Source organism: Urocitellus parryii, chromosome 13 (genome assembly GCF_045843805.1).
Source record: "Urocitellus parryii isolate mUroPar1 chromosome 13, mUroPar1.hap1, whole genome shotgun sequence".
Taxonomy (NCBI): Eukaryota; Metazoa; Chordata; class Mammalia; order Rodentia; family Sciuridae; genus Urocitellus; species Urocitellus parryii.
In genome coordinates, this window is record NC_135543.1 from 48,891,606 (window position 1) to 48,908,238 (window position 16,633).

The 16,633-nt window shown below is 33.3% G+C and overlaps 1 protein-coding gene across 3 annotated transcripts in view; it reads left to right on the forward strand.

The window, feature by feature from the left end:
• Rock1 (Rho associated coiled-coil containing protein kinase 1) overlaps nt 1-16,633 on the forward strand; it is a 148,596-nt gene that overhangs the window by 72,392 nt on the left and 59,571 nt on the right. For 2 of the 3 annotated variants that reach the window (XR_013342362.1, XM_077792263.1), the window contains exons 11-13: nt 474-534; nt 4,436-4,524; nt 8,065-8,113. Coding sequence is in view for 2 of the 3 variants with exons in the window: in XM_077792263.1 (XP_077648389.1) it covers nt 474-534; nt 4,436-4,524; nt 8,065-8,113 (199 nt within the window). In the remaining variant the exon portion in view is untranslated. The remainder of the gene's footprint in view (nt 1-473; nt 535-4,435; nt 4,525-8,064; nt 8,114-16,633) is intronic. The other variant, XM_077792264.1, reaches the window with a different exon arrangement.

Consider the following 16,633-nt stretch of genomic DNA (forward strand, 5'->3'; position numbering starts at 1 on the left):
ATAGTATGTTTTGCTAAAGGATAGTTGAGGGAAATGGAGGTAGTTGTACTCTGTCTTAAAGGTAAACGATTCCTTGTCCCTAGTTGTTAAATTCAAAAGGCTCTAAAATTGGAATGACTTTTAGTTACTGTTGGTGGCAAACCTATTGCAACTTGCTCTTATGGCCAAGAAAACCTGATTTCAACTAATTTAAGACTATTTATATTTTTTATTTGTCTTCCTTGAAATAGTCACATGTTTTGTAGCAGGAATAGCAAGTCATATGATTATAGACATAACTGGGATTTCATTTAATTATGTATCATTTCTGTATTTTTTCTAAAATAAAAATATGTACTTGTGCCTAATATTTTTATAAACATAGCTAGTAAAATACTGAACATAAAATCAGCATATAGTATTTGTTATTGGTTGTTATTGGATATTAAGGTGGGTTGTTTTGTTTCTTTTCTTTTTAAACTCCTTTCCCCCAGATACTTACCTTCTGCAAATCCTAATGATAACAGAACCAGTTCCAATGTGGATAAAAGCTTGGTAGGTATTTTCTTATTTGCTTTTTAAAAATTGTTTTACATATCATGTATTTCTGTGTGTGATACTGAGTAAGCTTATGTGTTGCTTATGAATGAGTGGTTATTGCACTTAGATTTTTCTGGCAATTTTAATCTCTTGTCTCCTTTCTGATATGAATTTTTCTGAATATCAAATGAAATAATTTATGTAAAGACAGTAAACTAAATTGCTACACAGATTGACAATAGTTGTCTTTTTAATCTTTGGAATCAGTAATATAAGTATTTCATCACTCAGGGTCTAGACATGGAAGATTTAAATGAAGATTTTTTTGTATTAGTAAAGTAACTATAACATAAAATTTACCATTTTAACTATATTTTAAGTGTATACAGTTCGGAGACATTAAGAACGTTCACAGAATTGTGCAACCATCCACTATCCTTCTCTAGAACTTTTTCGCATCTCAAACTTAAATTCTGTACCCTGAAAAAAAAAAAAAAACTCCCCATTTCACTCTTCTTCCAGGCCCTTATAACTATTATTCTACTTTCTGTCTCAATAAATTTTGATTATTTACCTCCTGGAATTACACAATATTTATCCTTCTGTGACTGGCTTATTTTTTTAGCATAATCTCCTTAAGTTGTTGTGGTATATATCACAATATCCTTTCCTTTGTAAGGCTGAATCTTATCCCAGCAATTATTTTAATCACACTTTGTTCATGAATTCATTAAATGAAGTTTTAATGGAAGTACTGTTACATTGTGAACATCAGCATTGGTTAAAAACAGTATGAAGCCATTGCTCCCATAGTTGAGGCAAAGAGAAAATCCTGTAGTGATAGCTCAGAGAAAGCCTAACATCATAGAAGAGGAACATAAAACACTTCCAAAGCTATGGTAAAGCCAGAAGGATATGGAGAAATAGATACTTCATTTCTCTACCCTCTGATTTCCTGTTGGTCTGTCCCATGGTTTGAAACCAACTTCAAAATGATAGGGCAACAGAGTATTGCAGTTTGTAGGTTTTAAAGCAAAGATGAACAGAGGATAGATCTTCAAGACTAGAAGGTTGTTGGGAAAATTTAATTTTTCCACTGGGATTTAAATTACTCTAGTAAATACATTTTAATTGTGAGTTCTTCTGTTGCTCTTATGGTTCATGTTTATGAGAGAGGTTTTGTTGTTTTTTAAAAACTCTTATTTGTTTACATTTGAGGAAATTCTTTCTTGTTAACTAGGACTTTTCTGGAAAAAAAATCAGGAATAATCATTAGACCATCCTTAAAACATTCCTTAAACACTGTACTATAGCCTACATGGTTTTTTAAATATATTTTTTAGGTTGTAAATGGACACAATATCTGTATTGTTTGTTTGTTTATTTTTATGTGGTGCTGAGGATCAAACCCAGGGCCTCACACATATGAATGAGGCAAGCACTCTACCACTGAGCTACAACCCCAGCCTGAGCTTATGTGTTTTAACAGAGGATTAGAGAAGTAACAACATTTTTTAGAAGCTGGTACAGTTCTTCTCTTTCTCTGATGTATTTAGTTTTAAATGTAGAAAGATAAGGTGAGAAAAAGAGGAAAGAACTGTGTGAGTTACTTGTTTCTCTTTTAAATTTTCATCACAAAGAGCTCGTAAGTAAGTTATATAGCTCACAAGGCTTTGGGGCTCAGATGTCATTAAAATAAAAGCACTTTTGATCTAGGGAAGGTAATATTAAGGCCTTGCTGTAACCCAGCTCTCACAGCATTGTATGATTAAAAGTACATTAGATTTCAGGGAATGGAAGGGAAGGGAGCAGAGATAGAAATAGAAAAGACAGTGGAATGATTCGGACATACCTTTCCTATGTACATATGTGAATATGTCATAGTGAACCTCTACATCATGCATAACCACAATACTGGGATCCTAATTAGAAGAAGATGTACTACATGTTTATATAAACATCAGAAGGCACTCTACTGTCATGTTTAACTAAAAAGAAAAACAACAAAAAGACTTCAGAAATATTCAAAGGATTTATCTTTTGGGCTGATTCTGTTCAGTGGTGATTGCTGTAAGTTACTGTCAGTGGCTGCTTTTTTATCTTTTGCTCTGGTAAGAACAGAGGGAACTAAGTACAGAAATCAACTAATTTAATTTTCAACTTTTCCTTGCAAGTGTTTTAGTTAAAATTCTAACAACTTTGCAGTTGCCAAATATGATGAATAATTTTTTTTGCTGCATTTGATATTGACTACTCTTTCTTCTTTGAAACTTTAAGCTTTTATAATTCTTTCATGTTTCTTTTATTTCCTTCCTTTCCTCCCATCTTTGATTTTTAAAAATTTATTTATTTTAATTGTAATGGACACAATACCTTTATTTTGTTTATTTACTTTTATGTGGAGGTTCAAACTGAGGGCCTCACACATGCTAGGCAAGCGCTCTACCACTGAGCTATATACCCCCAGCCCTGCATCCTTGAATTTTATTTTCATTCCTCTACTCAATTATTAAATGTTTCCCAGAGTTGTGATCTTGTCTCTGCTCATTTCTATTGGTATTCTCTTGTATATCTACCTTCTTCCTCAAAGCTTTATACAAAAACTCGTCTCTTTTGGATACATCTCTGGCCTCTCTAACAAGGCTAAAGCTAAACACAATTTTTCTCTCTCATGCCCTACCAGCAATAACTTTTGTGTTTCTTGCTTTTCATAATGGTACTATATATGTTCTCTCTCATTTCTAATTATTTTTGAGGTCATAAATCTGCTTTCTAATTGAGATTTATCCATTTCTTCCTCTTCATAACTACAACCTCTTCTTTATATCAGATCAATATTCACTCTTACTGGAACTTTTTCAATAGCCTGTTAACTTGTTGTTCTTTCTAGAATTTCACTTCCCTTTAATCTACCTTATTATTGAAGTTTGGTTTCTGAGATGCCAATGTTATGTCATATATTGCTTATAGGTTAAAGTTTCCAATCAAGGAATCATGGTCCCACACTTGTCAGGTTTGATAAGAGTTATTTTCTCTCTTGTATACTAAACTCTGCCATATTTGATTTCTTCCCATTTCCAAAATTTGTTTTCTTCTACCTCTACTTTTGGCCTGTATGTTCATTCTGGCTGAAATATCTTCTTTCTACTACCGTCTCTTCTGGGTAATTTTTTCTCATGTTTTGGTATTACTTCAAGCATCGCATATTTCTGGCAGAATTAGAAGTCACTCACCCTTCTGTCCTTCAGAATACTATATTATCACCTACCATGGATTCATATTTTGTACATATCTTTGGGTCATTGTGGCTTTTTTTTTTTTTTTTTTTTTTGGTACCAGGGATTGAACTCAGGGGCACTCAACCACTGAGCCACATCCCCAGCCCTATTTTGTATTTTATTGATACAGGGTCTCACTGAGTTCCTTAGCGGCCTCGCTTTTGCTGAGACTGGCTTTGAACTTGTGCCTCCTTACTCAGCCTCCTGAGCTGCTGGGATTATAGGTGTGTGCTACTGCACCTGGCTCATTGTGGGTGCTTAATGGATATATTAAAACAATTAAGATTGTACATATTAATGAAATGCCATTTAATGTTTCAATATATATAAACATTGTATAATGTTTAAATCACTTCCCATTTTTTTATGCACCATTACCTTAATGAGAACAGGGACATCATTAGCTTTATGAGAACAGGGGCCAGACCATTTTTAAATTTTTGTGTTACTGACACATAGTACAGTACTGAGATACAAGTAAATATTGAGAAAATACTTCTTAAAGTAATAATAATTAATAGAAAGTGATAAGATTAATTATTTCCTAAACAGATGTAAAATGGTACCATAAACTTGTTATTCTTAATTTCTCTATCAATATTATTAGTTGAATGAGATGGATTTTTTTTCAATTAAAGCAGGAAAGTTTGCAAAAAACAATTTATAAGCTAGAAGAACAGCTGCATAATGAAATACAGTTAAAAGATGAAATGGAGCAGAAGTGCAGGTAAGAATATAATTATGTTTTTCATGTTAATAGTTGTATATAGCAAATACTTTAAAGCTCATACTCATAAACACTCAAAAGTAGATGAATATTAAAGTTGCTACTGATACACATCCGTGAAGAATGTCTTAGCTGGAATAAAAAAGTAACATTGATGTTGGCTTTTAGTTGTAAATGTACTTTCCTCAAACTATTAAAGTTCATTTGTTTCTGGAAGTCTTCCTTCTTAAAAATATGTATAGTTCTAATTCAGTTAATTATCTGATCCTTTACTTTTTTCTCTCATTTTAATTAGCTAACTGAAAGAGCAAATTAGTTTACATTAAATAAATTACTTTCTAAAATGTGAAGTGTTGATGTTTAAAATTCACTAAATTTTGATGCAGTCATTGATTTCCACTGTGATTCCTTAGAGCAGTAACTCAGAATTTTTTCATGTGCATAAAATTCTAATAGCATATATATTTATGAAATAGTGGATGATCAAATGTTATTATTTTAAAATAACTTAGCATAATGCTATTTCTTATTAATAGCAATAATTTTTTATAATTACAAGCAATAACTTTTTATAATTATGTCATTAGTGAACAGTATTGAATAAATGAAATATAAAGGTAACAGATTAAATATTCAACAAATGAAATTATAAATACTCAGTGTTGTGACCAGATAGATATAGAGAAGTAGGAAACAGGTAAAATTCTCACTGTATACCATCCCTGGTAGATTGTTAAGTGTATAATATAAACTTAAAAAAAAAAAAAGTAAAAGCACTGGAAATAAGCAATCAACTGATCCCAGAATTTGGAAGGAATTTCTAAGTATATAATATAGAAATAAAGGGAGGAAATGGAGAAACTGTTGAATGAATGTTGAAGGTAGTAGTAGTGATGGGCATCAATTTGAGGAAGAAATAGAATAACCAAAATGGCTGATAATCATGTGAAAATGTGTACTCTCAAGAAAATGGAATTAAAATGTGATAAGAACTTTTAAAATTACATATTGGTGAATAATTTTTTAAAAAAATATTTAGTTTTTTAGTTGTAGTTGGACACAATACCTTTGTTTTATTTATTTATTTACTTTTATGTGGTGCTAAGAATCAAACCCAGGGCCTGGCACATGCTAGGCAAGCCCCTACCACTGAGCCACAACCCCATCCCTGGTGAATAGTTTCTAATTTTAAAGACTTAATGCTGAGAATTGTAAATTAATATTTGCTTACATTTATTTCATTTATTTTCTCATGAGCATTCAAATGTTTTATCCTGTTTCTTTTCTCACATATCCATTAGAGCTTTATTCCACAAAAATGTAGCTTTTTTTGTTTGTTTATTTTGGTACCAGGAATTGAACCCAGGTGCGTTTTACCACTGAACTACATCCCCACCCGTTCATCCCAACCCTTTTTTTTTTTAAATTTATTTTTTTAGTTGTAGGTGGACACAATATCTTTATTTCATTTATAAACGGAGCTGAAGATCAAAGCCAGGGCCTCGTGTGCTAGGCAAGCTCTCTACCACTGACTGAGCCACAACCCCAGCCCATCCCAACCCTTTTTTATTTTTTATTTTGAGACAGGATCTTGCCAAGTTGCTGAGGGCCTTGCTAAATTACTGAGGCTATAGCTGGTTATTTTTAGATTGTCTTTCCCTGTCCTACTTTTAGCCTTTTACCCTTCCAGGAACTGGAAGAATTTGGTTGATTCTAAGTGGGCAGGCTAAAAATAAATTTTATCTAGAAATTTTCCTCAACTACCACCACATATAGATTAAGTCAAAACTAATTCTAATCTAATTCTGCACATTCAAACCAGTTTAATTTTAAAAAAAGGGTCAGTTTGTATCAGATAATGTGCTTGCCAGCAGTGTAATCCTGACTAAAACAAGAAATAGACCCTCTTCACATGGAGCTTGTAATCAACAATGAAGATACAAAGGTAGTTATTAGTATGGTATGTGGTAAGGTGGAGAGAGAAGAAAATGATACAAGTATACATTAGGAGATAACCCACTATTTTGTTGTAGATTAGAAAAACTGGAACCAGAAGGTTCAATGGGAAATACTAAGAAAGAATAGAAGGATTTGTTAGGATCCAGGGAATAGGTATCTGTGAAGGCCTTGATGTAAGAGAGATTGATTAGGTAGTAACATTTGAAGGGGGGAAAAAAAAAGGGTGAAATTAGGCTGGGGAGGTTGGCAAGGTGTAGAGGGACTTTTTTTTTTTTTTTTAAATCTTTCTTTCTTTATTTATTTATTTTATGTGGTGCTGAGGCTCAAACCCGGTGCCTCATGCATGTGAGGCAAGCACTCAACCAGTAAGCTACAACCCCTTCCCCAGGACTTTGTTTCTGACAAGCTTAGAAACTTGGAAATTATCCTAAGTGTTGGAGTTTTTTGTTTGTTTCATACCTGGGATTGAACTCCGGGGCACTCAACCACTGGAGCCACATCCCTAGCCCTATTTTTTTGTATTTTATTTAGAGATAGGTATCACTGAGTTGCTTAGTACCTCAGCCTACTGAGCCACTGTGATTACATGCATGTCCCACCTCATCCAGCCAACCCTTTGAAAGTTATTAAACCAAGAAGATAAAGATGTGTGTGTGTATTTTTTTTTTTTTAATAATACATCAGACTGGGGATGTGGCTGCGTGGTATAGCACTTATCTAGCATATGTGAGGCCCTGGTTTCAATCCACACAGAGCACCACAAAAAAAAAAAAAAAAAAAAAAAAGGAAGAAAGTGTACATAAATATAATTTTTAAAAAGAACTATCTAGTTAATTTGCAGCACTTGATATTTATCAAACTAGATGGGAGTAAAGGAGAAAAATGAGTCAAGGATGATTTCTAGGTAGTATCATTTACTCTGGGATTTATAAAATTCTCCTGGATAAAATTCAAGGTCCTTAAAGATGGATGAGAAAAAGTGAATATTTTCCCTAACTTATAAATGGCATTTATCATTTTTAAATTCTGTTCAAAGGCAACAATAAAGTTAATAAGCAGTAGCTGTGAGCTTTCTATTACTAATAAAAATCACAGATATTTTCCTATATTAAAGTTGTTAGTTAATCTCTGAATATTACTACCTTGAAATTACTGCTAATAGACCTTGTGATTTCATATAGTAATGAAAAGCATATACTTTTAAGAATTTATAACTGTATATCAATATAATTGGCTTCTTTTAATCTTCTGTATTTTTTATGCTTTTAAAATTACTATTCTGAAAAAGGCCATAGACTTCACCAGAGTGCCAAAGAAGTTCATGGCACCAAAAAAGATTAAGAAACCCTAGTTGTGAAAAAGTAAGGTATATGGGGTTGAGGATGTGGCTCAAGTGGTAGCGTGCTCGCCTAGCATGCGTGGGGCTGTGGGTTCGATTCTTAGCACCACATAAAAATAAAATAAAGATATTGTGTCCACCTAAAACTAAAAAATAAATAATTAAAAAAAATTTCGTATATATAGATTTTCAACTCTGGGCAATAAATATATTTCTAATCTGTATTGCTTTTGTTTTTACAGAACTTCAAATATAAAACTAGACAAGATAATGAAAGAATTGGATGAAGAGGTACATTTTTGTTTATTAAACAGGTTTTCCTTTTTGAGATTGTTCCCACTTTCAGATTGTTTTATTTCTTGAGATAATTGCATTTGAACTACATAGTTGAAACACAAAACACAACTAGAGAATTAAGATGAAAGCCTTTGGAGTTGCAGGTTCAAGTGGTGCAGTTTATACTTTAAGTTTCCTTTGTACAATTTTATTCTATGACCATTTTGAAATTTTAGAATATAAAATTTAGTTCAAAAGTCCTTAAAGTTGAAAAATGAAAAGAAGGAAGAGAAGTTAGAGATCAGAAATTGAATCTAGAACTATATCAGGAAGAGACAAATAGGAATGAGGAAGGAATCTAATTTAAAATATTTTTAAAGGATTGATATTAACATAATTACATGTGGTCAAATGGGAAGTACATTGATTTTGGAATTATTCATGTTTTCCATGATTACCTACTAAGATGGTTTTATTAGAGAAACATAACATAAACTTCTCTGATAATAGGATGATTTTAATATTTGTAAATATGTAATACATTTTCTTTCCTCCTAGTCTTCTTGTAGATATCTTTCTACTGTGTATGTGAAGAGTCCCTTGAAAGGAAGACTATCTGTAGTCTTTCTTTAATACATTACTTTCCTTGTCCTTTTTAGATTTAACCTCTCTGTTTTTACTAAGAAATGGTATCTGTCACGGGTTTATCCTCTTTCATTTGTAGCTTTGTATGTACATGTAGTCAGTCATCTGTGAAGATTTCAGTAATATTTTACCAGTTGGCCATTGGGCAGTACTTAGCCTTAGCACTGTATTTTTTACTCTTAGTGTTTAAGGGATCCTTTTTGAATATCTTTCACTTTTTATTTTATTTCATTTTTAAAACAGATAAAATTTAGATATGCTAGATTTGTCATTCCTTTTTCCAAATTAAAGATAGAGAGAGGGAAATCTTAATTATAAATTAGAATAGTCCTACTTATGGAAAAAACACTATGAAAGTACATTTCCCTATTCTTCTTGCTAAGTACAGCTAAAATCCATAGACATTAAATACAAAGCAAATGTAAAAAAAAGTATTCTGAAAGGTGGAAAGAAGAAGGCTGACCAGGTAAATTTGGTACTTGGGTCTTGAAAAACAACAAAGGAATAAATACTCCGGGCTTTCTTTGCTGCACATATATCTCAGATTGCTTACTGGAGATGGCAGCAACCTAGAAATGCCAACAGCACAGACAAAAACCCTAAGAAAAGTCTTTCCCTAACCTAAGGACCAAAAAAGGAGTAGGTTAGGAAGTCAGAAAACTTACACAATCACTGCTCTACTCAGGCAAATGGCATGGAAAAATGTAGCCCCACCAGCAAAAGCTAAGTGAGAAGCCTAGACTCCCACCTCCTCTGTGCTGTAATATACCACAGCCTCAGATGAGCTAATATCAAAGAAAGCCTAGTAAAGGGATATTCATCCCCACTGTGTGGTAACTAACTTCCTCCTCCTCCTCAGACAGTGTAGCAGAGGCCATGAGGAAAATCCAGATTTCTATTTACACTACCTGTAATGGCATGGCACCCCTCCCATTATCTTCTGGGGTGTTTGCCAGAAGAGGCATGGTAGAAAGTCAGAACTTTCACCACTGAAAATGCCAAGCCTTCTCCACAACAGTAACTGTGGAGTCCACCTAAGAAATAGTAATAAGGTATTCCCCTCTGTCAGGCATGTAATTGATGGAGTGCTAGAAATCCCATTGTCATCCAGTGGTAATGAAGATCAGCACCCCCCCACACACACACACACTTTGGGTATCAGTAGAAGCTAAGTGCAAAATCTGGTTATCTATTTTCACCTGGCAGAAATGAAGCAGCACTTCCTTAATCCTACCAGAATAGTGACAGAAAGGTGTCCTGAAACAGACATTTTATTAATGTATTTCATCTTAATTATGCAGAAGGATGAGATTTATTGTGGCATATTCACATATATATAAAAACACAGTTTGATCAATCTCAATCTCTAATATCCGTCCACCCTCTCCTTCCTACCTTTACTACCCCTCCACCCTAATGGTCACCTTTCTACTTTCATGCCATCTCTTTTTCTCTCTTTCCCTCTAGTTTCTACACATAAGAGAAAATATGATACTTTTATCTCTGAATCTTATTCCATGCAAAACTATGATCTCCAGTTCTGTTTTCTTGCATAATTTTGTCCCTGTGGCTGAATAAAACTCCATTGACTATACATATTACATTTCCTTTGTCCATTCATCTGTTGATGAACACCTAGGTTGACTTCATGATTTGGCTAGTGGAAGTAGAAGATTTAAATTAAGATCCAGAATGTTGTAAGATAATACTAAAAATGTCCAGCTTCGAATAGCAAATTGTTCATCATAATCAGAACTAGAAACATCTCAACTGGAATGAGAGAAGACAGATACCAACACCAAGGTGGCACAAGTGTTAGAAATATCTGAGAGTGATTTAAAGGAACAATCATATATATGTTTCAGTGACCAACTAGAAACATACTTGAAGTAAGTTTAAAAAAAATGCTTCAGCAAAGAGAAAGTATTAGCAAAGATGTAGATAAATGATATAAAATAGAACCAACCAAAAATATTATAGTAATTGAAATAAAAATCTTGATGAATGATGTCAGCAGCAGAGTAATACAGAGGAAAGAGTTAGAGAACCTAAAGATAGAACAATAAAAATTTCCTAGTCTGAACAACAGAGAAAATAGATGTATGGGACACAAAAGTGACTGAGCCTCAGGGCCATGTAGAACTGTAACAATAAAGTTCTAACTTTTCTGTCATTGGAATTACTGAAAGAATGAAGAAAGGGGATGGGAGGGAATGATGACTGAAAATTCCACAAATGTAGCAGAGGACATGAACCTACATGTAAAAGACATCAGCCTACAAGAAGCTTAACAAACCACAAAAGGAATAAATCCAAAGTTAGTTTACACCTAGACATAATAAAACTTCTAAAAACAAATGACAAAGAGCAAATGTGAAACTTAGCAAGACACCTTACTTAAAAGGGAAAAATCAATGCACATAAAAGCAGATATCAGAAACCAAGAGGACTAGAGGGAAGTGACACATTTTTCAAGTGCTGGGGAAAAAAAATATACCTTGTGAACCTGGAATTCTATGCTCAAATATTCTTCCCAAATGAATTTTAAAAAAATCAAGAGGGGCTGCAGTTGTAGCTCATTGTAAAACTCTTGCCTAGAATATGTGAGGCACTGGGTTTGATTCCCAGCACCACATGAAAAATAAATAAAGGTAATTTGTCCATCTACAACTAAAGAAAAAAAAATTAATGAACTTCTTAGATGGGAGGAACTAAGTAACTTGCCAGTGCACTTTCCCTAAGAGAATGACTAAAGAAAATTCTCTAAATAGAAAGGAAGTGATAAGTGTATAGGCTGGCACACATCTGTATCTGTAATCCCAGGTACTCAGGAGGCAAGAAAATACAAGTTTGAGGCCAGCCTGGGCAACTTAGTGAGACCCTGTCTCAAAATAAAAATAAAAAGAGCTGGTGTATAGCTCAGTGGTAGAGTCCCCCTGGGTTTAATTCTCAGTACTACTCCCTCCCCAAATAAAAGGAAATAACAAAAGAAGGAATCTTGAATTATTAGGAAAAAGAGAAGAGAGAATAAAATTACAGAAATACATTTTCCTCCTTCTAATTTTTTTTAGTTGTATTTGATAGTTGTAGAGAAACTATAAGACTGTGTGATATAGTTCTCCGTGTATGTAAAGAAAATATTTAAGATGATTATAAACAGGAAGGTAATGAAACTCTACATGAATTGGTAAGATGTCAGCACTAGTACAATGTGATATAATGGTATTTGTATATAACAAAACATCTAAAGCATCCACTGAAAAATCTGTACCAGAAAATACACTTAAAAACTCCACAAATAAAAGATTTTATCTCCACAGATACTTTCTTCTTTAAAACATAATGTATGTTATATATTCAGGTAACCCACAAAAAAGCAGGAAAGAGAAAATTAATAAAAAGCAGAAATCAAAGAAAAATGGCAGAATTAACCTTAATATTACATCAAATGAAAATTAAATAGATACCAACTAACAGAGGTTTTAAAACATTTATATATATATATTTTTTTAGTTGTAGATGGACACAATATCTTTATTTTATTTATTTATTTTTATGTGGTGCTGAGGATTGAGCCCACTGCCTCACACATTCGAGGCAAGTGCTTTGCTACTGAGCTACAATCCCAGCCCTTAAAATTCATTTTTTTAAAAAAATCCCACACTTAATATATTGTCTACAAAAACTTCAAATATAAAAGCATAGTTAAATTGAAAGTAAAAAGATATATAAATACGTAAGTAAAAACAATATATAAATACTAATGAAATTGGCAATATTAATACCAAATAAGGTAGACTTAAGCTCAAAGAAAATCACCTAGAGCAGAAAGAAATGTCGCATAATGATAAAAATAATCAATCCACCAAGAAGACACAGCAATTCTAAATGTTTAAACACCAAACAGTTGAGCTACAAAATACTTGAAGTAAAAACCGAAAGAGAAATAGACAAATCTGCAATTATTGTTGAAGATTTCAACTCCTCTTTCTAGACAGAGAATCATCACAAATATAGGAGAATCCAACCATAACATCAGCCACTGGGTCTGTTCGACATTTATAGAACCCTCTACCCATCAACAGTAGAATATATAATCTTTTCAGTGCTTAAGGACCACATCCCAAGTATACCACATCTTGAACTAGAAAGCAAACCAATTTAAAACAGTTGAATATATCATATAGTGTTTTCTGAACAAAATGTAATCAAACTAGAAAGATAGCAGGAAAACCGTGAACCCATAGAAACCAAACAGCACATTTCTAAATAAACCTTAGGTCAAAGACATCAGCTCAAAGAAAATGAAAAACTATATTCAATGTTAATTATATCTCAAAACTTCATTTTATTTTAGTTTTTGTACCAGGGATTGAATCCAGGGGTGCTTAACCACCGAGCTATATCCCTAGCCCTTTTTAATATATTATTAGAAATAGGGTCTTGCTGAGTTGCTTAGGGCCTCTGTTAAGTTATTGATTGAGGCTGGGTTTGAATTCACAATCTTCCTGCCTCAGCCCCTCAAGCTACTGGGATTACAGGCATGCACCGCTGTGCCTGGCTTCCAAACTTCATTTTAAAAAACTACTAAGAGCATTGAAGTGAAAATCCAACATCAAAATTTGTGAAGTGCAACTAACATAGTGCTGAAAATGAATCTTAAATGTTTGCTTTAGAAAAGAGGAAAAGTCTCAAATCAATAATCAAAGCTCCTACTTCAAGAAACTACAAAAAGAAACCCACAACAATGGAAAGGTAGGAACAGTAAGGATAAGAGCTGTTAATGTTAATCAGCTTTCTTCCTCTGTGACAAAATATGTAAGAAAAACAACTTTTAAGGGGGTCCATAGTCACTTAGTCCTATTAACTGTGGGCTTGTGGGTGAGGCAGAACATAGTGGAGCAGAGCTGCTCACTTCATGACAACTAAGAAGCAGAGAGAGAAAAGCGGCTGGAGAAAAGATGTAGTCCCCAAGGACCCATTCCCTTCAACTTGGTCCTACCTCCCACACTTTGAACTGCCTCCCAGCTGTGACTCCATCAGTGGATTACCCCCATTAATGAGGTTAGAGCTCCTAGGATCCAGTCATTTCCCAAATGCCCCACATCTGAACATTGCTTCATTGGGGACCAAACCTTCAAGACACAAACTTTTAGGGGACATTCCAGATCCATACTATAACTAAAGTAGAGATCAGTGAAATTGGAAACAGAAAAACAACAGAGAAAATCAATGACCAAAAAAAAAAAAATTGTTTGACAAAGACCAACAAAATGAATAAACCTCTAGCAAGACTGACAAAAGAAGACACAAATTACCAATATTAGTAATAGCATATCATTATAGACTCTGAATATGAAAAGGGAATATGGGGATACTGTGAACAGTTTTAAATACAAGTGTGAAATTTAGATAAAATAGGATTAACTCCCTGAAAAATTCAAATGCCACAACTCATACAATGTAAAATAGATCATTTAAAAAAAAATTTTTTTTTTTTAGTTGTAGTTGGTCACAATACCTTTATTTTATTTATTTATTTTTATGTGGTGCTGAGGATCAAACCCAGGGTCTCAAACATGTTAGGCGAGCGCTCTACCGCTGAGCCACAACTCCAGCCCCTGAAATAGATCATTTTGATAGTCCTGTATAAGTGTTATGTAAAGCAAAATCATAATTTTAAAACTCTAATAAAAATTCCCCATGACAGGTGATTTCACTAGAGAATTCTGTCAAGGGTTTAAGAAACACCAAATTTGGGGCTGGGGTTGTAGCTCAGTGATACAGCGCTTGCCTAGCATGTATGAGGCACTGGGTCCATCAACAACTAAAAAATTTAAAAAAAAAGTCTTCAGGTGGGTGAGATTATTTAGCATAGGAGAAATAATAAAAAGGTAAAAAGCAGATATAAATTAAGACCAAAAAAATAGAATTAAAAAAAAGAAAACACCAAATCTGTACTCTTTCTCACAAAAGGTAAGAGAATACTTCCCAGTTAATTTTATGAGGCTGAGATTAACATGATACCAAAACCAAAGACCATACTACAGAGAAAACTATAGACCATTATCCCTTATGAATACAAACACAAAAATTCTTATCAAAATATAATTCAGTGATATATAAAAAGGTAAACCCAACCATGATTTATTTCAGAGTTGTAGGCTTATTTTAATACTTGAAAATCAGTTTAATTCATCATATTAGTTACTAAAGAAAAATGATTATATCAGTTGATACAGACACATCATTGGATAGAATGCAATACCCACCCATTCATAATAAGTCAAGAGTAGGGAGGAACAGAAAGGAATAATTAAAACTGTCTAGACGTTTTATTTATGTGACAGGGTGGTTTATTTAGAAAAATCATAACTACGATGTTCAGAACTGCATGATACTAAGAATAGGCATATAGCCAGGTGCCATGGCACAGGCCTGTAATCTTAGTGGCTCAGGAGGCTGAGACAGGAGGATCAAGAGTTCAAAGCCAGGCTCAGCAATGGTGAGGTGCTAAGCAACTCAGTGATACCCTGTCTCTAAATAGGATGGGAATGTGGCTCAAGTGCCCTGAGTTCAATCCCCAGGGCCAAAAAAAAAAAAAAAGAATGGTTATATAGATTAGTGGAACAGTAGAAAACAAAGAAATGGCTCCACATGATTATAGCGGACTTCTTTTTGGCAAAAGTGCAAAAGCAAATCATTGGAGGAATGATAGTCTTTTAACTATTGATAATAGAACAGTTAAATACCTATAGGCAAGAATATGAACCTTACTATCTTACATCTTATGCAAAAATTCACCCAATGATTCATAGATTTAAATGTAAATATAAAATTATAAAACTTCTAGAAGAAAAAATAAAGGCAAAATCTTTGGAACCAGTAAGTTAGAGAATTCTTAGACATGACACCACAGATTTGTTCTATATAAGGAAAGTTCAATCAATGGACTTAATCAAAATTAACATTTGCTCTATAAAAGACCCTATTAAAGAGGAAGAAATCACAAGCTATAGACTGGAGGAAAATATTTACAAGCTATATATCTCACAAAGGACTTTTAAAAGAACTCTCAAAGCTTACCAATAAACAAATAATAACTACCATAAACTATCATTCTTTATCCATTAGGACAAGTGAAATTTAAAATTGTATCACACCCAAACTGACAGAATGTGGAGAAACTGGGTCACTCGTATATTGCAGATGAGAATGTAAAATGGTAGACATTCTGGAAAACCATTTGGACATTTCCTTAAAAAAACTAAATGTGCCACCTGTGTGACTCAGCAGTTGTACTCTTGGGCTTTTATTCCAGAAAAATGAAAAGTTTTATATATTCTCACAAAACCTATATATTATTATTTATAGCAATTTTACTTATAGCCAAAAACTGAAACTGTCCTATGATGGGTGAATGATTAAACACTCTGGTATACCTGTACCATGGAAGAAGAAATGAACTGTTGGTACACACAACAATTCAAATGGATTTAAAGTTAAAATGATAAAATCTCAAAAATTGAAAAGCCTTATAGGTCTGTGTTACCTTTACAATAATCTCTCCGAGAACATCTCACTTAAAAGGTAGTTTTTGATTAAAGATGGGAAAGCCTGGAGAAGACACATACTATAAAACAGGTCTCCCTGATGTGGAGTCTTAAAGATAAAAATGAAGCGTCAAAAATAAGATAATCCTAGAAGTGGTAATTCAGAAACAGGAGATAAATTTTTAAGTTGTGAAATTTTGACTATTTTTACTTTAACACCCTACTCCCCCTTGTAGTTTCTTTTTCTAAAGTATTTCCTTGATTACTATTTTTTTTTTTTGAGAGGGGGGTATTTGGGATTGAACTATTTTGTATTTTATTTAGAAACAGGGTCTCA